The 23,320-nt window shown below is 39.7% G+C and overlaps 1 protein-coding gene across 4 annotated transcripts in view; it reads left to right on the top strand.

Annotated features, from left to right (window-relative positions):
• CHRM2 (cholinergic receptor muscarinic 2) overlaps nucleotides 1-20,724 on the top strand; it is a 101,862-nt gene extending 81,138 nt beyond the window's left edge. The window contains exons 2-3 of one of the 4 annotated variants that reach the window (XR_015706801.1): nucleotides 12,082-14,056; nucleotides 16,760-20,724. Coding sequence is in view for 3 of the 4 variants with exons in the window: in XM_009464765.2 (XP_009463040.2) it covers nucleotides 12,121-13,517; nucleotides 14,202-14,304 (1,500 nt within the window). In the remaining variant the exon portion in view is untranslated. Of the gene's footprint in view, nucleotides 1-12,081 lie in introns of all 4 variants that reach the window. The other 3 variants (XM_087767260.1, XM_009464765.2, XM_087767261.1) reach the window with 3 other exon arrangements.
• Nucleotides 20,725-23,320: the final 2,596 nt, after the last annotated feature.

The following is a 23,320-nucleotide window of genomic DNA, read 5'->3' as shown; positions in this document are numbered from 1 at the left end:
AGCAGAGTCACTGCAAAGATCTAAGGGAGGAGCATTGTAATTAAGGAGAGGAGGTGTGTAGGAAGCACTTAGTAATACAACCAAGAGTGGGGAAAAAAAGATACTAAGACAACTCAAATTCCCAGGAAGTGACTTCACGGAGAGCTGTGGCTGTTCCACGGTGCTGAGCTGTGCCTCTGCCAATTCAGCTGAGACAGCGAGGATGTGGTGTGCTGGATGCCAGGCTCCAGTGGTCCCCAGAGTTCAGTCACAGTTTCACTTAGTTGCTTACTTTTTGTAATTTCTTTCCATTGTATTTTTGCACAACTCGCATTCCCCAGGGATCACAGGCAGAAATACAGAAACCCTATGAGAAATGCCAGCTTTATGGGGAGATAAACATCTGAATCCCGCTTGATTATCTGAATCTCATACCTTTTGGAGGCATACCCATCATGGAACTGATTGCTAATGGTCCCAGACTCAAAGTAATGTCTTTGCTGCAGAACTGAGCAACAAATGAATGATAGGGCAAAGGGGAAATAAGTTCATGTCCACAACATAACTAAAAGCACAGGAAACAACAAAAGCAAGCTACAAGGGAAAAAAAATCATCTCTATAGGAAAATTGAATACACTGGAATTACTAATTAGGGAAAGAAGAGTAACTTTTTAAAAAAATCAGTTCTGTTCTCTTCTCCAAAGAGGTTATGGAGGTCAAATCTCAGAGAATGGCAGCAGGATTTAGGAAATTAAATGTTTGAATGACTATTGGAGGTCAGATTTCAGATCTTCGAGTCACTTCAGTGCTTCGACAATACTGCTGACTGCGCAAGACATGAAGGAATGCTAGCCGATCTCTCCATGGGCTGGCATGGGATAATACAGACAGGTACTGAAACTAGGCTCAGTGAGGAATTTCTACTGAAAACAGGCAACAAGTGATGGCAAGCAAAAATAAGGCTTTTTTGAGCTGCATGAAAATGTTTGTAAATAATTTTCCTATTGTTTTAAATATTTCACTGTTTCAAAGAAGCAGTTCAAAACAAAATGAAAATTGGCTTGGTTCAATAGATAGAATTGAAGGGATTTTATTTAGGAGGTTTTGTTCATATGTTTGTTTATTTTGTTTCTTTTCTGCTGGGGAGAAGGGAGGTGAAAAGTAAAAAAGGGCACAGTGTTCAAATGAATTTTAAAAAAAAATCATTTTGTTGTTATTCCATTCTAACAGAAAAGACAAAAATTATTTCATTGAAAAATAGGAAGTGTCAGGAGAACTTCAAATGATATAAATTGTCTTTTCATCCATAGGTTGTAGAAGTTCATTCATATTTTTCAAAGAGCCCCGGTGAATTTTCTCACAGAACTCTTCATTTCACTTCCAGTCACTCTTTTTTGCTTTCTCCTCATTAACTTCCTTTCTTTTTCATTCACACTTCAGTCTTGTCCACACTTCCTTCCTCTTTCTTTCAACCCATTTATTTTCTCCTTTCTTTTGCCCCACACCTTCTGATATGTCTTTCTTTAGGCACGTACTGGTGCTCATATCAAACAGGTTTGTGCTGCGTGGAGGCACGTTGCAATGCAGCAATCACTGCTGAGTGATTCTGCTGCTGGTGCATGGCACAGTGGGAGGGATTTAATCTCAGACATGGCACCCTAGGGACTCAGCAATTTAATGGAGGAGATTGTTTCCTAAGTACTTTACTAGATAGTACTCCTATCTAGATAGTATTTCACTTCCCATAAGTTTACTTTACCATCAAGTCCCAATTTAAAGAGTTGTTAAGTAAAGATGGAATTAGATTGAGAGAACTGGACCATGTAGGTGACACTGCAGAAGATTAGAGTAAAGTAAAACCTCAGGAAACAAAATGTGTTACTTAGTAGTCTTTTCCTCCTCGGACATGCTTGCTGTGGAAAGGTGGTCTGAGATGAGGAAGCAAAAACAGCAAACTTGCAGACAATAACAGCTAAGCCTGCCAAAGCAAGGGAGCGAGCAATCTACAACAAAATTATGGAATTTCAGGATATTAATGAAGGCAGTTTGAGATCCTCAATACCAGAAATGGGAGAGCAACTGAATTCATGCAAGTCAAGTCATCCTAGCAACAGTCTAGGTGAAGCTGACGTGGTGCTTCTGCTGTGAAAGAGATTCCCATCAGTTTGCAAAATCCCATGTGGGATAACAGTATTTTCTCTCCACACCTGTGTCCAAGCAGTTCCTGTGACAGGGACATAAGGTTTTGTGTTTAGTAATCATACTAAACTGCCTCCCATGAGGGAGACGCTGAGCTGAAGCATTGCACCTAGGGAAAGTACTCTGTGTAGCCTTTTCATGCCTCACAGCGCAGATCTATGCATACAATAATTGCCTGCTCTTCCCTGTCCTGTGTTAGTTAATGCCCCTCAGGCTTTTAATATCTTTGGTTTCAAATAATCCCATTTAGCACTTTTGAAACCTTGCATTTCAAATGTTTCCATTATTTTCTTTTTGCGAACATGCAAAGGAGGTCAAAGTTTGTGAACAACTTTTGCAATGTCTCTTTAAAAATCAAAATGAGCAGAGAGCTTGAGAATATTTGCTTATGCATTTTAGTCTTCCTGGCCCAGTGATGCAGAATATATTTTTAACAGAAGGTACACGGTCAGAGACAAGTCCACCAGTTTCCTGTTATTAAGTTAACTTTGTTAAACATTACATTATTGTTCAACATAGGATAGGGGCTTCTCTTAATGCCATGGTGAATTATTCATATACAAAGCTAAGGTATTTTACTTTGTTAAGTGTAACTGCAGCGTATTGAGACCAATATCTGGAGTCATGCATCAGAACCAGAATTAGATGTGGATTTCTTAAACTTGTAGTGGAGTAAAAACGCAATCAGTTTGTAACTATAGTCTATGTAATTAGAGTAGGTAGCAGTCATTTAGCGAAACATAACACAGTCAGAGACTTAGAGAGCCTATAATAATGTAGTAACTGTGAACATAAATGCTGCAGAAAAACTGCTAAATACATATTTCCTTCCTTTGGCAAGGAATACGTAATCTTTGAGGTTCTCTGTCCACAAAAGGGGAGATGATCATGCAGGCTCACAGTAAACATTCATAGCTGTGATCAACATGTTTATAATTAGCTATAGCAAACACTTCATTTGAGATTTGGAAACATTTTACAAACATTTTGTTAAGTATTGTTAGCATCTTTCCATCTTTCAGTCTTCTCTCAGACTGGATATTTCTCTTGGAAAGATGGATTCTGATCTGGGAATTTAGGTACCACTCCTTTCTGATAAAGTAAAGAACTAAATAGATTCTTTCACTATTTCATTATTACTGCCTCAAATGTGGTCTGCAGAAATACAAGCCTAAAAAAAGATTTAGCTGCCCTCTCAGAAACAAGTTTGAACTTGAGTTCAATATATGCTTAAATTCTTGCAAAGAATTTGAGTCAACTCCTTTTATATCTGAGTCAGCTTTCTTCTCTGTGCTTCTAATCTACACCTTAGGTAAGCTGCTAAGTAAGATGGAAGATGTGTAAAAATCCCCAAGATTAATGGACACAGAAGCAGAACAGACTAGATTTTCAAGCTCTTGAGAACTTCATGTGAGAGTGACCATGATGGACTTACAAGAATTTTAAAAGCATTTGCTGAGTAGAGAAACTAGGTGCTTTCCAAAGCAGTTTCAAGATCATCTAGAGGTACCACAAGTGAGTCCGCTAGATCATAAGTGAGCGAATAAGGAAACCACTGATAAAAGCAATGTACTAACACTGTTTCCAACCAAGGCAAAAGGAAAGATTTTCTTTAACTTCAGTAAGAGCCCCTTTGGGCCCTCAGTATGTTAATATTCCTGTCAGATACACTACTGAAGGCTGCAAAATCTCTGAGGAACAGTGAGAGTCTCCATGGGTTTATTCGGGGTCCCAAAAGGACCTCCATGACTTGGAAGGATTTGCAGAGATTCACTGAAATATCACAGCATCTTTGCTGTGCTCACTGGCAGGTTGAAGGGGTTAACCAGTGGTTCTTTGAGAGATCCCACTGTATTGTATTACAGTTCTCTCTTATTATTTCATCACCAATACTCCCTCAGGCTTTGGCAGAAAAAAAAAATCATTTAAACAGAAAGAGTGTGGTTTTGGTTTTCTGTTTGTTTGATTTTTTTTGTTTTGTTTTTGGTTTTATTTAGATCTACCTGTACGTGTTTTAAGTAAGAGATGCATTTCCGTTATGTATTAGCTCCAGGTATTCACAATAAATCGTAAGCTGGTTTCAGTCAGTCTTCTGAACCCTCTCCTCTTTCTCTAGCTTTGCTGCTTGTCACCCAGGGACTCTGAGTAGCTTTTATAAGGTTTTTCTATTTAATATCACAGGCGTGATAGCTGATATGAGGATAATGAAGTACTGTGCCTCCAATTTGTGCTGGGCTGCAGAGGGAGTACTTACCTATCATGGCACTGTTCCTTCAGAGAATATATCCTGGAATCTAATGATCTCCAATTCAATTTTAACAGAAACTTAAATAACTCTTCTGCTGAGGGAACCTTTCTCAGGGCTGAGGATAGGTACAATTTTAGTCTCAGTTCTGGTATGAGTATTTTATCTGAAGTGCTTGAAGAAGATAGTTATAGTCAGATAAAACTTGTCTTGTTGGGGTTGACTGGTGTGAGGAGCTTCAGTCAACTTCCAACAACAGTGGTGCAGCATAAGGGAAAACTAAAATCTGTCACTTCGACCTCCCTTTTCTAGCTAGCCTATAACCTTTGCAAGTGGAAAACAGCATAGGTCCACTGATGAATGTGTGTGTGGCACGAGCTAGTCCCTTTTGATGACACCAGCCACTCTTCTGACCAATTTATGACCTACTCTGAAACAACACTTTGAGCTGGATCATGCCTAAAGTGACGATTAAATAATACTGCTTGCAGTGGGCAAACTCAGGCCTGAGCATGTGTGTCTGTGCAGTGGCTACCCCAGTCTAATTATACCTCAGTATTCAGACTGTTTGCTACAAGAATAACTAATTGTAATAGGTTCAGAATTTCATCAAATTATATATCTGCTCCTTAATGATAATAAAATGTAAATTTTAATAAAATATGGGGCTCCTCCACCTGAGAGAGACTTAAGTTGCACCTAAATTTTCAGCACATGTTGAAGCCTGGCTGGAAATGACTGCTTTATGTGGTAGCTACCTTTTTGTGCCTCTAGATGGAGATCCTATCCATTTAACTCAACCCGCTAGAGAGAACTGTGGGATGCTTCAGTAAGAGCTCCATTTTGCCTTTCACACTCCATAGACCAAATAATCATTTGTTCTCTGATTTCAGGGTTATAAAATTCTTTTGATCTTAGTAACTACATTTCCAGACCACACACACACATACTTCACAGCTTACCTGAAATAGGAAAATATTGCTATTCTATTCTAGCTTTCCACAGCGAAAATGTCCTGAACTTTTTACTTTGCCTGAAATGTAGTGGTGAAACACTATGCTTTTTCAATTGCCATTCTGTAAATTCTCTCCAGCGTGTAAGCACCTCTGACAAGGTACGCAGTATTGCAGGTAGGACTCAGAAGGAATGATACGGACCATTGTATTCAGTCACTTTTACCATACGGGAAACCATGCCATATGGTTTCACCAGAGTGCAGGGAAAAGCCTTGCCATAACTTTACCAAGATACTTGGCTATTTGCTCACTGGTTTGGGATCAAGGGTTCTTTATATAAAATCCTAGCAAGAATAAGGAGGCACATAAGTGAAGTTATCTCCTCTTGTCCAGGAGGTAAAGATTCCTTTTTGTGGATCAAAACCAGTTAGATAAAACCATGCTTATTAAGCATATTTTCCAGGTTTGCCCAATGCATTAAGATGCAGAATTTAACTTGGAATGATGTCAGCTGCCCAAAGACCAAATGCAAATTCTCTCTTGATTGCACAGGTCCTGAAAAACAAAGACATATGTGCAGCCAAAACTATACTTACAGAAAGATAATAGATTAAGTGTTGTAGTACAAGTGGGTGACTATCAACACAACAATAGTAATACTAACAACAGTACCAATACAGTAGAAATACATAATTATCCAGTCCATTGAGGAAAAAATGCTTCTTTTTGGTTATTTCCTGAAACTAGAGAGATTATTGTATTTTTTTGTCTATACTGCCTATACTTTTCCTTGTATGATTTTGTATCAGAAATAGTGTGGCCAGCAGGACTAGGGAAGGGATCATGCCCCTGTAGTCAGCACTGGTGAGGCCACACCTCAAATACTGTGTTCAGTTTTGGGCCCCTCACTACAAGAAGGATATCGAGGTGCTGGAGCGTGTCCAAAGAGCAATGAAGCTGGTGAAGGGTCTAGAAAGCAAGTCTTATGAGGAGTGGCTGAGGGAGCTGGGGTTGTTTAGCCTGGAGAAAAGGAGGCTGAGGGGAGACCTTATCACTCTCTACAACTACCTGAAAGGAGGTTGTAGCGAGGTGGGTGTCTGTCTCTCCTCCCCAGTAACAAACAATAAGACAAGAGGAAATGGCCTCAGGTTGCACCAGACGAGGTTTAGGTTGCATATTAGGAAAAATTTCTTCACTGAAAGGGTAGTCAGGCATTGGCACAGGCTGCCCAGGGAAGAGGTTGTGTCCCCATCCCTGGAGGTATTTAAAAGATATGTAAATGTGGTGCTTAGGGACATGGTTTAGTGGTGGACTTGGCAGTGCCAGATTTACAGTTCGACTCAATGATCTTAAAGGTCTTTTCCAACCTAAATGATTCTATGATTATATAATTTTGAATAAAAACCAGTTGGGCTCATGGCACTGTATTTAGCAGTTTTAGACTATTAGAACAGCAGTGAGCAAGATGTAGTTAATATCTGTACAAATCCTCAGACCCTAACAATAGCACAATGTTGATGCCAACACTGCTGCCTACTCATGTACAGTTCCCTACTGCTTTTGGGGAAGTATTTTTATTTTTGCTTTATTTCAATTCTTGTTAATGGCACAGTGTTAGTCTGCTTCTGTTAATGCTCTACAACTATGATCTACTTGTTGTTTCAAGATATGTGCAGAAATTGTTTATTTTGCCATTAGGTATCCTTCATGAGGAGATGGGGAAAAGTAGATCCACACAGGCCCACAAAATATGGTTTTTTGTATGACATGTTGACTGAGAAAAAGTGCATGAAAATGAGAAGAGTGGACCACACTGAGGCTGTAACACTTTGCAAAGATGTTTCTAGTTTCAAATGGATTACAGAAGGTAACCCATGTGGTGAAGATTTTAGTCTTCTGATATTTGGGAATTTTCTGAAATGTATTTCTTACCAAAAGCCCAGACTACATCTATAATCTGTCTTAAGTCTGTAATAAATTCTGAGTAAAATGCCTAGTATATTTGTCACAGGCCTAGAGGCTTTGTATCACTTTTTTTTTTCACACTGTGGCTTTAAATCGTGCCAGGAACGAATTGAGAATCAAAACCAGTGCAGTTCAGGATCAAAACCAGTTTGGGTAAAAAAAAATTATTATTGCTACAGCAAAAATCAAATCCATTTTACACAGGTTTGGACTGGAGAGGAATTGGATCAAAGAGGAGAAGTTAAAAAAAGTATATTTTACTTTTGTTTGAGAGTTGAATGCTGAAAAGTGCTCAGAGTAGCAATGCACATAGGTTCCTGGGTAATCCCATTTAAATCACAAATATAACTTTCAGGTACAGTTCATTTGGTTCCTCTTTCATGTTTTGACCTTTATATGGTTTCAGAGGATTCAAAGAAGCCATTAAATCCTTACCATATTTAACTTGGCAATATGCACAATACAAGGAAGTATTTGTTTAACAAACTTTGACAGGCGTGGCATATCAGCCATTTTTTTCAGTTTCCACAACATTTCCATAGTCTGTTTTGTGACAGATGTTGGAGATATATTCTAAATTTAAAATTACTATGATTGCTACAAGATTCATCTGCACCAAAGGGATGGGACCCTGTCAGGACAAGTGGAAAGCACAGTCAGCAGGACGTAATACCTAAGTACCTCCTGTTTGAGGATCATGGTCCTAAGAGTGACACGCAGTCCTTGTCCCTTCTCCTTGCCCTCCCATTTCTGCAGGCTTCCTCCTCAGGGTCTGCAATGGAATAGGATGAATACCCTCAATGGCATTATTTTGTTTCCTCACACTCACCGTGGTACCCTTTTACAATGAGGTAAATGAAGGAACGTGAAGGAGACCGGGGCTACCAGCATGCTCTGTGAAGGTTTACCCCAGCCTGTGTCAGCCTGGACTACATTTCTCCTTGCGAGTGGTAATGGGGGTCTACGTCAACCCACTCGTGCCCTGCTTCTGCCTGTCTATTACTTATTGCAAAAAGACCTGGCATCACACCAGACCAAAAGTGAATGTACCATGTGGCCCACCAAATCCCCCAGTTCTGCCCCAAACCCTTGTCTCCTCGAGAGAAGGGAAGGGCATGATTTTCAGCACTACAAAGTAATTCTTTAGAAGGGAGAAACTACTGCACTGAAGATGTTTCCCAACTACATATCAAATATCAAACAATGAATTATTTTATATGTGGATTTCTTGGCTTTGAACATTTTCCATGCAGTGATTACGGTGTTTGCATTCCACGAAGTCATATATATTTTAAAATATATTTCAGAAAATTAACTTGGATGGTTTTCAGGTCACAAGAGAAACTTCTTGCCTTTTCTGGGTATTCTTTGTTTAGCAAGAATGCACTTAGTATACAAAGATAAATTATGGTAGCCCACGGGAGTCAGTGCCATATTGTGCAACTCACACAAACACCCATAGGCTTGCAGAGGAGAGCTCTGTTTGTTCAAGAATAAGATCTGGTACTTCTCATAACGGGAGGTCATATTACCTTAAAATGCCTCTGCCCCATAGATCTGCCTGATGAATAACATCTGTTCCCATAACAACTGCCTTTCCAGCAGGAGAGATGGGCTCTGTAGCATGACAAAAAAACAAAAGTATTCCACGGGCACTCCTGTACCAAGGGAGCAAGCGGCCACAATAAGAAACAGAAACCTCACTACAGGCCTGATTCAAACCCTACTGGAGCCAACAGGAAAGAGTCCAGCAGATATCAGGGGGTCTTGGCTTAGGAAGCATGCATACCCCTGTCTCTACTTATATAATGGTAGTTCTATCAGCAGCGATGATATATGTTGGTTGAAATCAAATGTTTCTCCAGCCCTATGCCTTCTTGTCAACACGCACAGCAAAATCTGGTTCACTTTACAATCATATTGATGCAAGCAAAGGAAGACTTTACTGGAGTAAGTGACAGCAGGTATGTTTCTCCATACCTAAAAAAGTGATAACTGTTAATGTAATTTGCAGTCCAGAACTACCAGTCTTCTCATGACAGGAAAGCTTTGTGCAAAGAGAGATCACAGGGAAAGGGACTCCTCTGCTTTGCTTCCATTCGAAAGAACACAGTGAAATCCTATTCCTAACAAGTAAAATTAGCTTTTAGCTGTCATCCAGCTCCTTGCAGCGGAGATAATAAAATCAAGGGAATCTATACTGAATTACCAATATTTCCACTGGAAGTGGGTAAAAAAATCAGCTGAAAAGACTTAGGAATAAAGTTAGCTGGAAGATGGTAATTTGGTTTCACAACAAGTTTTAAGGTTTTAAAATGAATTTTAGTTCTTCAGTGGAATGAAAACAAGACCTCTGAACATTTTGTCAAAATGAAATTGTAGAGAATCACTTAGTTTCTTATCATATAGCACAATTTTTTCTGTTCTGATCCTCTCTCACTCTCTTCCCTTGTTGCTCCCTTATTGCTCCTTGTAATTCCCTTGTTGCTCCCCTTCTCACTCTCTGTCACCAGAGCCCTGGATTGCAAACTCTTTTCAGCTGAAATTTTTTTGAAATCAATACATCTCTGTGAGTTATTTTGTCTTTTCATCAAAAGCGCATTCTGTCAAGAATGTTCATAAACAATCTGCTTGGGAGAAGTTCTTAGCTTGTCCCAAAAAATTGGTATCTTACACATCTAACTGGATAGCCAGCTGCTCAGCTGCAAGGCTTTGGGTGAAAAACACACAGTGAATTGCTGAAATGACAGTCCTATATATTAAAGATGTCTGGGCTATTCTCCTGTCTATTTTTTGCACAGAGTATAAATTCTTTCATATTCCACTCAGCCTATTCTTACTGTACAAAGCACATATTCAATTAAAGCATTCCTCCTCACAATTTTGTTCTCTTGAACCTGATCCCAAGGGTTTTTCAGGATGTACCTGCAAATAGATAGTAGGAAAATATATCTGCCTAGCCTTATGTTCATCTATTTATCCATGTGTTCACTTCAACATGGAATTGGCAAACAAATCTTAGCTGTTTTTAAAAGCAAAGGCAAATGCATGAGCCCCACCTTCTGCCAGTTGTATTTCTTTAAGTATAAATTACAATATTACAAAGTTGCCTCAGACAGAAAATCCTTTACCCTGGTATAGCATTTTAACTTTTCCACAGAGACAGACTTGCTTATTTTTCTTAGAGGTCAGAAGGGGTTTTGCTGTTGTGCTGATATTTTGCATCATCTTCTTCCTTTTGCATCTGAAATAAAATATGCGGCAATGAAATGACAGTGAAAATGCATTGCTCCATTAAAGTGATAGGGATTGTATATATCTGTGCATCAGCAGGTAGGTTGCAGGGGCCAGAGAAGGACTCCTTAATCCCTGATGTATGGAGGAGCCAAGCATAACTGAATTTTTTGTCTGCCTTTGATTGCACCCCCATTTTTAGAAGCTCTGTCTTAAAGAAGTGATGCCTTATGGGTGGGGAAAAAAGGAGAATATACCAATTAGAAACAACCTAACTTCTCTGTCACATCTGGCCTTCATGCCTCAATAATCCCTTGAGCACAGCTCATAAATAATGAGCACTCGGAGACTGACTGTACAATTCCAGTGCATTCTATTGACTTCCAGGGGATGCACAAAAGCATAGCATATATCCTTAAGGCAAAAGCATGTGCTGTTTTCTTGGTCTTCTATCAAATGTCTATTGCTAGTAGTTTAATTACTATTTATTGAGTACTCCTGGTGAGCTATACAGGGCACAAAAAGAATTTCTGTGTATAAACAGAACTGATTTTTATCTGTTTTGCTCTTTATCGTTACCCTGCTATCCATTTCATACCTCTCGTCGTAGCTTTATGTGATAAAGGTTAAAAATATTGTGATTTGAAAAAACTGAGGAAGGTACAAGCAAGCAAGCATGAAGAGATAACCTCATCATGCTAAAAAAAAAAAAACAAACCAACCCTTTTTCCAGGTACAAATAGCCAAGAGGATGTAAAAAAATCATTTTAATCTCACTGAAATGGAAGAAAAAAATTGTACACATCTAACTAGACAGCCAGATGCTCAGCTGTGGCGAGTTTACTAATTCTATTGACTTCAACAGACTTACCTTTTTTTTTGTTTATTGTCAGACTAATACAGTGCCAAAATCTTTGCAAGTGTTAACAAAAAAAGTAACTGCAGTGTAAGAAAATTAGAGGGACACATGACACAAACTTGTTCCATAAACTTCACAGAAGCATACCCCGGTGGAACATGAAGGAAAGGTGGAAACATAAGTCACCTTTGTGTGATCTGGCTCCTGGTAAATCACATCTTCACCTCTGGTTATAAGAATGGCATACCATCAGGACTGGATTGTTTTGTTTGGAATAGGATTTGAAATGAGCAAAGTGAACTATTTTGTTGGTAGGAAAGAAATCAATATGCAGATCTGGTTCCAAAACTTTCAAGTCATTATTAGTTTTATAACAGGACAAAGAGAAAAATGCATCTGAGAACTTAAAAATCTAGATCTGGATTCAAATGTTCTGTCTTTGTCACATATTTAGAGGTATCCTTTTGGTTACTCCTAAGGGGATATATGTTGCAAGGTGTTTTCATTAGCCAAAGCTGACTGGTCCTTCTGCATACATCTTCTACCTTTAAACTCTTTCCAAGTAGTTTTTCTGGGATCCATTTCCTAAAGGTAAATGGACTAATTTCATGACAGTATCTGTTTTGTTTTCTTTCCTCTGCAGGCTTAAGTAATAATTGGGTATCTTGCTAGCAGAACAGAAATGAATAACTCAACGTACATAAACTCTTCCACCGAAAATGTGATGGCTTTGGAGAGCCCCTATAAAACTGTTGAGGTGGTCTTCATCGTCCTGGTAGCAGGGTCTCTCAGTCTAGTTACCATAATTGGGAACATCCTGGTCATGGTGTCAATCAAAGTCAACAGGCACCTACAGACTGTCAACAACTATTTCCTGTTCAGCTTGGCCTGCGCTGACTTGATCATCGGCATCTTTTCTATGAACCTATACACCCTCTACACTGTGATAGGTTACTGGCCCTTAGGGCCTGTGGTATGCGACCTCTGGCTGGCTCTTGACTATGTGGTCAGCAACGCCTCTGTAATGAACCTCCTCATTATCAGCTTTGACAGATACTTTTGTGTCACCAAGCCTCTGACATATCCTGTAAAGCGGACCACTAAGATGGCAGGCATGATGATCGCAGCTGCGTGGGTGCTGTCCTTCATCCTGTGGGCCCCTGCAATTCTTTTCTGGCAGTTCATTGTGGGAGGAAGGACTGTCCCAGATGGGGATTGCTACATACAGTTTTTTTCCAATGCTGCCGTCACTTTTGGCACTGCCATTGCAGCCTTCTATTTGCCTGTTATCATCATGACTGTCCTTTACTGGCAAATCTCTCAAGCCAGTAAGAGTCGGATAAAGAAAGGGAAAAAGGAAGCTGCCCAAAACCAAGATACAGTTTCCCCCAGTCTTGTCCAAGGTAAAATAGTGAAACCAAACAATAACAACATCCCAACCAGTGGGGATGGGCTGGAGCACAGCAAAATTCAGAACGGAAAAACCACTGGAGAGACTGTGACAGAGAACTGTGTTCAAGGGGAGGAGAAGGAGAGCTCCAACGACTCCACCTCTGTCAGTGTGGTCGCTTCCAACATGAAAGAGGATGAAGCTGCCAAAGATGCCAGCCAGGGCTCTGCCTCCCAAGACCGTCTCAAAGTGGAGAACTCAAAGCTGACATGCATCAGGATAGTCACCAAGTCCCAAAAGGGTGACTGCTGTGCCCCCACCAACACTACTGTGGAGATTGTAGGCACCAACGGGGAGGAGAAGCAGAACAGTGTAGCGCGGAAAATCGTCAAGATGACAAAGCAGCCAGCCAAAAAGAAACCACCTCCTTCTAGAGAGAAAAAAGTGACAAGGACTATTTTGGCCATCCTCCTGGCCTTCATCATCACCTGGACCCCATACAACGTGATGGTGCTCATCAACAGCTTCTGCACATCCTGCATCCCTAGCACTGTATGGACCATTGGTTATTGGCTTTGTTATATCAACAGCACCATCAACCCTGCTTGTTATGCGCTGTGCAATGCTACTTTCAAGAAGACCTTTAAGCACCTTCTTATGTGTCATTACAAGAATATAGGAGCTACAAGGTAAAAATAATAATAAAAATAATAATAGAAAGGGTGAAGAAGTTCCAAATTAAATTAAAAAAAAAAAATGCCACAGCACTTTATGCTCTTCTACAGAATGTGCAATCCAGGATGTTAGTGGAAATACTGGCATGGGGCACCAGCTCCACCCCTGAGAACTACACTTAAAAACAGTTTTTTAATTATTGAAAATAAATCCTGAGGACATGGGGATGTTTGAGGAATTATTCAAGTATGTGGACTGGAGGCACAGTTCCTTGCTTTCTGAGAATATTCTGCAGAAGGGCTTTAGAGTCTACGATTTTTCATCATTATGTGTAAAATACTTGTTCTTTATTTTTCTTTTTTTTTTTCTGTGTCTGTTTAATATGTCTTCATCTAGAGGAAAAAAAAAAGGAGTTTTAACAATAACTGTGTGGAAGAGGCATAGGAGTGTGGAAGATCATTACGTAATCCAAATGAGTCATGGTAGAAGGTTTCTAAAGCTCAAAGTTGTCTAAAGCTTTTTTGTCACTGTCATGTAAGAACCTTAACGTTAGGTAAATCATGATGAAAGTTATTTTATGTTGTTTATGATACTACCATTTCCAAAACTGCATCAGTTCTGAAAGTGTACTTATTCTCAACATGTAACCATTGCCTAACCTGTGTATCATTCAAAGTCTGCCGCTTGTCCTCTTCTAGGAGCTTTTGTTCCATGATTCCTTCATCATGTCAAGATAAAAGTGAAAAAAAGGTGGTTTTTTCCAGATTGCTACATCCCAAGACTATTTCAGCATCCATGTAAACCAAAGCTTTTGAGACAATTTTGTTCACTTTGTTTGTCATATAACATCTACTCGTGGATTTGTCTTTTACCTCCATCAGCCTTTTCTTCCTTTTTGTACCAGGGCACGAAGACTGAATATCAAAAGAAGTCATAAATTCAAAGGTCTCATCCAGTCAGCCACCATAGTGGTCAAACAAAGGGCCTCAGCTAGGCTATTACCAGGAAAACAGAGGTTACATCCTTTTAAAATTGGATGTACAGATGAAGAGGTATGCTGAGGCTCCACAGAATGAATATTTAATATTAGATGACCATGCTCTTGACCAGTCAAAAGATGATTCACACTCATTTGTTGAGGAAATGAATAAGATGGGCTGACATGCCCACATAGATCAAGCTCTGCCTAAGCCCTTATTGTGAAACCAGGGTCCTTCCTTGCTGTATCCTGGACAAGATGTTTACTTTGTGGAAAAGATATTGGCTACATTGCCTTTTGTATCAGCTGGGAGCAATATTTTAACTGTAAGCCAAGGCATAACACTAATAAAAAGGCAGAGAGGAAAACATGATTACACAAAACCAGATACTGAAATAGTCTGGATGGGGGGCTGGCAGAGGTCAAGTTCAAATATTATCTGCTACTCCACACCAGCTCAAATTTTTTCTGCCTGGCAAAGAATGTACTATTTCAATATTTGATATTTACTGTAGCACAACTAAGCACTGTGTGGACAGGACAAAGTGTATCAGATTACTGAAAACAGCAATTGTCTGTGAGTTATGCATATTCTGGTTACCTCCTTCTTAGTAACTCTAACTTCCAGGCACTAGTGAAGGTACACCTACAGATTTTGTTACCCAAAAAAGTAGCTTGCTGCATAGACAGTGTCCCAAGAGACTGTTTTCTGGAGTGAAAGCCACCTACTAAATAGACTACTAAATCATTCTGTTATTTCATGCTACCACGTTGGAGTCTTCCAAAATGCACTTCCAAATAGCAGCCTTCAAGATTACAGGGAAATTAATCTTGCAGACTTAAGTTTTACATTTGACAAGCTTATTGGAACACAGTGTCAAAGCACTTTGGCAATATGACAATTTTCATGTTTCAAAGTACAAGTTCCTAGCAGAAAGTGAAAATGAGGAGGATTAAACTGCAGTACATTAAAGCCACATTAAACTCAGGATTAATGTGTCTTAATATGCATTCATTGATTTTATACCCCTAGTGATTTCATCCTAATATATCTAAGTGTCTCCATGCAGCCAAGGATCTAATTTTGCAACCCTCACTTGCCTTGAGTCATATTTACTATCACTATTTTCATCTTCCTATTTGTAAGGAAGAATTACTCAATGATAAGGCTTGCAAAACTGAGTGCTGCTTGGCTTTCAAAACTACATTCATTAGGCTTATCTTGATAGGTCAAAGGAAAGACTTACATGATCATTTCTAGATCATTCATTATGTTACAGTGTTAAAAATCCAGATATAAATGAAAGATGAAATGAAATCTCTTCATTTTCTAAATCTTATTTCTTTGGAAAAGTTTCATAAAAGAAACACACTTGCTTCCTTCTTTCAGCAAGTACTGTGGGTATCAATAGTACAGGTACTCAAACTGGGAAATAATGGTTTGTATATTCTTATTTAATCTTTTAATTCCAGTTTTCCAGCAGGTGTGCAAATCCTTTATTCTCACCTTTGAAGCTGTCACTTGTTCATAAATTATGAATTCCTGTAACAGCTAAGGACACTTCTACAGGTTAAGTGCAAGATATAGATTACAATTACACTTTTTCATTATGTGATGGGATGACACTCAAAATACTCTTCAGAAAAAAAATATTTGGGGGCCAGCATTCATGAAATAAACAACAAAAAAAAAAAGAAATACCTTCCAGTTTGAGGCTTTCTAGCACTTTTCCCTAGCACCACCCCCACTTGCAATCCTAAAGGACAAGATGCTTTGCTTTGTGTTATAATATATTTAAAAGGCTTGCAGAACTCACAACCCTGTGTGTTTCCACCTTGTACCAGTTCAATGAAAAAATATTTCCATGGTACCTCCACATTTGCAGACAATTAAACGATGTAAAAATAGATGACATAATGCATCTGCGCATGTACATATACAGGCATGCAAACACATACCTTAACATGGTTTATATGCATAAAAAATAATCATCTAACATTCAAGGTATTGCATGGGATTGTGTCTGTGTTGCACTCATTGGAAGCTGGTGGGAGGTGCAGAGCTAACACTTACTCATGACACTCTCTACCCCTTCCTGAGGGAGAGAGGAGGCAGAGCCTGCCCTGAGATACTGGGAACCTCTCGGGTCTTCAGCTGGTTGTGGCTCAGTAAGACAAGAAGTGGGATAATCTTTCAGCGCCACAAAATAATTTGTTCTTTTGAACATCTTTTGAGCTCTCATGTCTTTCCTTTGTGTCCCAAACCACGTTTACCAGGTTTCACTTCCCTTCTGAGTGATAGTTCTGCAAGATGTAGATGTCGGTCTTGAAGATCAGCGCTCCCTGGGTACCTCCTCCGGCTTCCCTGGCTGTCACCTGCGCCCCGTCGCCCCCAAGGCCCCAGGTGGCCCTGCTGCTGGTGCTGCCACGTCTTCACCTTGGGCTTGGCCAGAGGATCCCAGCAGCACATCCACACCATGTGATGTGCTGGCCACTTTCGTTTCACATAGAAATTGAGCAAACTGTGCAGGTGACTCATGAAAAAAAAAACCAAAAACCAAACCTGTAGTTAGCACTTCTTGCCCTCTCCTTTTCTTCCTCTTAATTATTTCCAGAAACAGGCTAAAACTGAAAAGGCCCAACCAACCCTTGACAGTAGCCCTGCTGCAGCAGGATCTGTCATGTCGGCAGATCCATGGGAAGTGACTTGTACTGTCACAGGCCAGCCCTACCTTCACTCTCCGGGGAGAGGACAACATTCTGAAGACTTGTCAATCCAACTGGTATCTTTTCTGAGTATTAAAGATATCTGTGGTTAAAAAAAAAAAAAAAAAAAAAAAAAAGAAAGAATGAAAGAAAGAAAGAAAAAAGCTGAAGTTGAGAAATCTGTTTTCCAGTGAGGGCAAAACCTAAGAAAAATTTCTGTCAGCCTTCTGTTTGGGATTTTCATTTGATTTACTAGGAACCATGAGGATCCATTCAGAGATAGCAAAGAGTTTGAACATTGTCTGATGAAAAATAATCCAAAGCCAACAAACACATCTATATAGGTCAGATTTTCTTTCTTTCTTTCTTTTTTGCCTCACAAATGGTCGTGGAGATGGGAGTGTTCAAATGGATCCCAGGGATCAGTTGTCTGGCATCCACAAACCATGATGGGGACAAAAGCAAGTGCTAAATCTATCAGCCCTCTGGTTTATATTTTTCTGGTGGAGCAAAACATATTGACAAGAGGAGGCGTCTTTACTGAGTGTGGCTGTGGTAAGAACAGCCCACACACTGGTGAAGAAACCCTCGGCCATCCCAGCTGGGACAGGTGCAGGAGGGGATGGACATTTTTTTGTTTGTTTCATTTCCTGATGGATTCAACCTTGTCCATGTGTCTGCTTTGCAGTGGGGCTTGCTAGTAAACTCACTGGCCCCTCCCCCAGTTTTGATTAATTTTGATCCCTCTTCTTCATTCTTATGGATGCAACAGCTGCCCCAGTGCTGCCTGTGAATAGGCCTCCTGGTTTCTCCTGTGGTGCTGAGGTGGCACACTTTTTGAATTTTTCACGTCCACTGGCAGCACCTCTCCTTGCCACTTCTATTGCTGATCCTTGTACCAGCCTTGTAGGACCAAATAGCATCCTCACAGCCATCACGCTGCAAAGCTGGCATGATGCAGCTGGGGAGACAGGAAGAGTGCTGCTGGTATTTGTTTTCCCTCCCATTACAATAATTCCTAAAAGTCTTTATTTTTTTGACAAATCAGAGTACTTCTTGTGAGAAGCTAAAGTCTTAGGAAAGAAAGAGCAGGAAAACAAATTCTGGTCCCATGGGTGGGGGACTATGCTGACAGGTAGTGGGTTTGGAGCCTTTGATATTTCTAAAGATCTCTTCCTAGATGGCTCTGTACTCTCAGCTGACAGCAGTGCAAGTGGTAGAAGTTGAGAAGCTTAAAAGAAGTAGGCTTTTTTTCACCCCTGGCTCTACAGATGTTTTATATAACATGTCTAGAGACACTTGCTAGGGATGTGATTTCTATACAGTACCACTTTTATTGTTCTTGTATATCATGAAAAACTCTAGACTTTTAAGAAACCTTTTTTTTTTTTTAATTTGTAGAAAATCTTTCCCTGAAAGAAGCTGAGAGATGGTCCTTAATTTGCTGTGGCTTCTTTTCTCATTTCTCTGCCTGTCTTTCCTTTTGTCACAGTCTTGACAAAAAGCTTTCCTCCTTCCTCACTTTAACAAGTATGTCGCCTGTGTTTTAGCTACAGGTGTGCAGTTTCTCTTGCCTTTCAGGCACTGTGAATGCTGGTATTCAAACTCTTTAACCCCACCAAAATACTGCCTTCCCCAGCACGCAAATCCCCTTCCACTGAAACCCAAACTACTATGTGACAAGTTCCATAAATCCTTTCTGCATGGGTTTTAAATTGGAAGTAAAAAAAACCCTCATGTGAAACAAACCCAACTCAATTTTCTTCTTCCCCAGTTTTGCCATCTCCATATTAGAAACAACAGTGGATAATGGCAAAGAGTGAATGGTGGAATATCGTGCAGCAGCATGCACGGATTAATTTTATGCCCTGTGCAATGGTAAGGCAACCCTCCCTTCCCTTGAATCCCCTTTCATTCCTGTGCTTACTAGCAGAGTATTCACAGAGAAACCAAGCCTAAGAATGTAATTATAGCAAGGCTGAGTTGGACATGAATCATTTACCACAACCAATGCAATTATTTCTCCTATGTTTTTAATTCCCTCCTTTTGCTATAGCCTCTTTTGCTACATTGTGGAATTAGTGGGTTACACAAGCATTTCAGTCCTCCCAGGCCTCATATTTCAGGATACTGGGTAGATTTGTTCTACATACTTCATTCCGGTATTAACCAAATAAAGGGAAACAAATACTGGTGTCTTTTCGCGTTCCAAAGCTCTTCATAACCTGAAAAGTGCCATTAGGTAACTACTCTTTTTCGTCTTTTTATAGTGAGCTTCTTTTTTAGTTTTTTTGTTTGGTTGGTTGGTTGGTTTTTTACTGTACTTGCCAAGAAGCACACAGAAACTATTATCTTTGAGATGGCCCAAAGTGCTCTGACTCTCTGGGAGAAGTGGCTGTGGGTGGTATGTGAGGCAGTATGATCACAGTCCATGTTACAGTGGCCTTTGGAAGGAAGGATTTCACTGAGTGTTTAATGTTTGGACTGTCTCACCTGACAGCACTGAAGAAAGCACAGGGGGAGAAGCTTGGCATGCCCTAACTTGCGAAGGGACAAACAGGTCATGGTTGGATTGCTTTTCTGCTCCCCCCAGCTTATGTAAGCTGTGAGGAGGTGGGGGGGAGATTTCTGCCCCCATTGGGGGTCCATCTCTACACCTGTACCCCAAAGACAGCCCTTCTCTGAAGCACATCATGGTAGTAGTGGTAGTAATAATAAAAACACTGGTGAGAATTCCATGGTTGCCAATAAACAGACCTTCTTATATCTTATCCCTTAATTCTGGTGCCACTTTGCAGAGGTGGTTGGTAAGTTAGAGACTAGCAGTTTGTAAATACCTTTAGATAGTGTGTTTTAACATGACCAACACCATATCTTGATTGTGTAAAAAAATAATATATTATGTGTAATACTATCCAGATAAGGTTACAGTGTAAATATATCTACAATGAATGTCCAATTACTCTTCAAGCTCTATGTACGAGGAAGAACCTCATCTCTTCTTGAGACTTTTTTTAACTTAAGAGTATGGAAAACTTGTTATTCATTTATATAAAAAAACAACTGCATTCTTTTCTTCAAAGAAAAATACTACTGCAGGGAAGAAGAGAATGCATTACATGTATGTGATATCCAAAAATCATACAGTAAGACTGGGAACTGAGGGTCTTACAAATCGGGGACTGGTCAAATTCTTGATGCTGTACATTTGATCTCATATAAATAAGATAAGCACAAGTTTATGGTTAGCTGTGTAAAGCTGACCCACTTGATTATATATACATTATAGATATATATTTATATATTCTGTATAGATATATACATATTATACACAACATTCATACAGTGAAAGCAAAGTTTGATAATAGTCATTAACTGGGAATTTGGATGTAATATTGTGCTCCATTTGGAAGAAAAACATCTGTGTTATTCAGCAACATTCAAATATGTTATGCAGGATGAAGGAAGAAGGTGCTTCACCAAAACAATTCATGAAGGACTGAGATGATGAGGGTTTGAAGTATCTTGAAGACACAACTAAAATTACATGCAATATATGTGTATGTACTTCTGCTGTATTCCTAGTTAAAGCATTGCATTAAACAGCAAATTATAACAATAATAAAAATGTTTTTGTATGTGGTATCTCTGTTTATTTTTTCTTTTTACTGAGTGAATTACCCTGTGAACTGTGAAACAGACAATAAGTGGAGAAAAATAGCTTCCCTACAGTAGCCACGGGGCTGTGACACTCTCTGTAGTAATTAAGAGAAAAATTCTAACTTTCTTTTCCCCAGCCTTCTTGTCAAATGTGAAGTTCAAGAGAGGTCTGGAGTACCATTTTACTCATTCTTGTCTTACCCACATCTCTGTTCCTCCCTCAGTTCACCTCCTCCAGTGACTCTACTTCCTTCAGAAGATTTCGCCTTTACCTGCAAGGTCCCTTCAACAATCTGATAAGGGCCTCCAATAAGGCATTCCTCCATATATTTCTGTCATCCAAGTGTTAAAAGGGAATAGGTAAGACTCTTTTGTAGCCATCCTTTTATATCAAAGCAAAAGAAATTTTTAGTTAATTATGAGGGTAGATGGCACCACTAACAACCAAATGTATTTTGAGCTCCTTTTGCCTTATGAATGCACACCTAGCTGCATGGCATACCTAGAAAACATCTGGGAGTAGGAATAAAGAACATAGGTTGCCTATGTTTAGTTCCTCAGGGTCCCAGGATGCTGCCTCACCCCCACTTCAGGAGCAGACAGGGCTCAGATGCAGCAGAGGAAGCAGTGGTAGAGACTGGGGACCATCCCTGACCAGGTAAATCTGGCTTTTGGTGCACAGTCAGTCTAGCAATTTGACAAGTGATTGAAGAGTGTGTCTCTCGGGCATAGTGGGTGCACCAGCTCTGTCAGGATCAGGATACTTCAGCCCAGCCACTCCAGAATGGAAAGAAGTAATTTTAATAAGGTGCTCTATATTGACTTCTTCTTTCTAAATTTTTCTTTTGTTAATATTTGAGGATTTTCACTGTTCATACCTTTTCAGGACTTTACACCTATCTTTGTCCTCTCTAAGACTTCCCACCACTGCCATTTGCTCTGTTGTTTCTTCAGTCCAAGCTCACCTTCAGCCATTTCACCACCTTGCTGTCCATGAGCTTTCCACAATGAAAGCCAGAAAAGTCACTTTTTTATCTGCTTTTTTCTCAAAACAATCAGATAAATTTATGTGTTTGAATATATTCCTTTGCTTGCTCTGTATTTAAGTCCCTTGCACTCTGCAAAGCATGTATTCTACTCGTAGGCTGTAAGGTGGGAAAATACTATTACGTCTCTTTTACAGGTAGATCCTGACGGTCAAAAGACACCTGTCAAGATCACAATAGAGTCACAAATAGGTACCTGAACTCTGTTTTCCCAAGCCACAGTCTAAATCTACTTATTTCTGATTCATTTCCCTTCAAAGAATAGATTACTGGTTGCAGACCCCACTATGCTAACTATCACATCACAGACTATTTGCATAACTTGAATTTTCAGTATACCGCTACAGTCCAAATAATTCTCTCACACACACACTATACCATCCTATAATTGCCAACATATGGCTTCAGGGGGGCCTCAAGATGCCAATAGTGAGAGTTTTCACAGATGGAAGAGGTTTCTGCAAATACGAGAGTTAACTTCCAAATGGGTGAAGTTGCCAATCCTGTTCGAAACACAGCATGGCAAGCCAAGACTTAATCCCCTGCTCTATATGTTTTGGAAAGCAGAGTCCAAAAAAAACCTTTTTCCAACATGCACGTTTGGTTTTTTTTAACATGTATTTAAGTTAATTTAACATTACAGAAAGCCTACAACTAAGGATACCTGTAAATTCAGAGCACTGAAGCTAAACTTACTTATGTTTGTCTTCCCAGTGGAGGTTTAGGCACATTTCACTGAACATGTATATTTTGAAAACTTTGTTGCCAGAGTTGACTGCATACAGGGGAAAAGGGACATGGCTGATGCCAAACTACTCATTTCCCTGCTTAAGCCATTCACTCGGACTCATAGTTTCACCACTGGGCTGTGAACAAGGTTACCTTTTTCTTTAAAAGAGTAGAATCTCACTCAAGCACAATAAAAATTGCCACCTCAACCTCCACGTACAGACAGTAATATTTATGGTTAATGTAATATCTAATAATATTCATCCTCTCCCTGCTGGAGAGACGTCTTTAGACAATGTCCCCCAGACCAGAAGTGTCTTTATTAAGTGCTTCCCTCTGAGGGCTTTTATTAGCAGAAAAAATTGTAAAGTGTAACTACCTACTTCTCCCTGAGTTCTGGAAACACCCTGAGAAAATCAATACAGAGAAATGCTGCTATTTTGTAAATCCATTAATTCTGTTTCTGGCCTTTTGCCAACCATTGTATGCACTGTCTAGACATGGGAACCTACTTGGCAGCGCTAGGAAATTGACTTTGCTGCCTTCTTCTCAAAGGAGTTTGCCAACTTCATTTCTCCCAACACAAAGAACCAGGGAGAATAATAAAACCAGCAAAAAATGATATCAAAGAAATGGAGAGACAAAAATACCCTTTTCCTTCTGCCCTCAATTGTTGCTCCATCTTTCCCTCCCTCCC

The sequence above is a fragment of the Nipponia nippon genome, unplaced genomic scaffold (genome assembly GCF_047370975.1).
Source record: "Nipponia nippon isolate SJK-2023a ecotype South Korea unplaced genomic scaffold, ASM4737097v1 scaffold_3, whole genome shotgun sequence".
Lineage (NCBI taxonomy): Eukaryota > Metazoa > Chordata > Aves > Pelecaniformes > Threskiornithidae > Nipponia > Nipponia nippon.
This window is presented reverse-complemented; position numbering and strand designations above follow the sequence as displayed.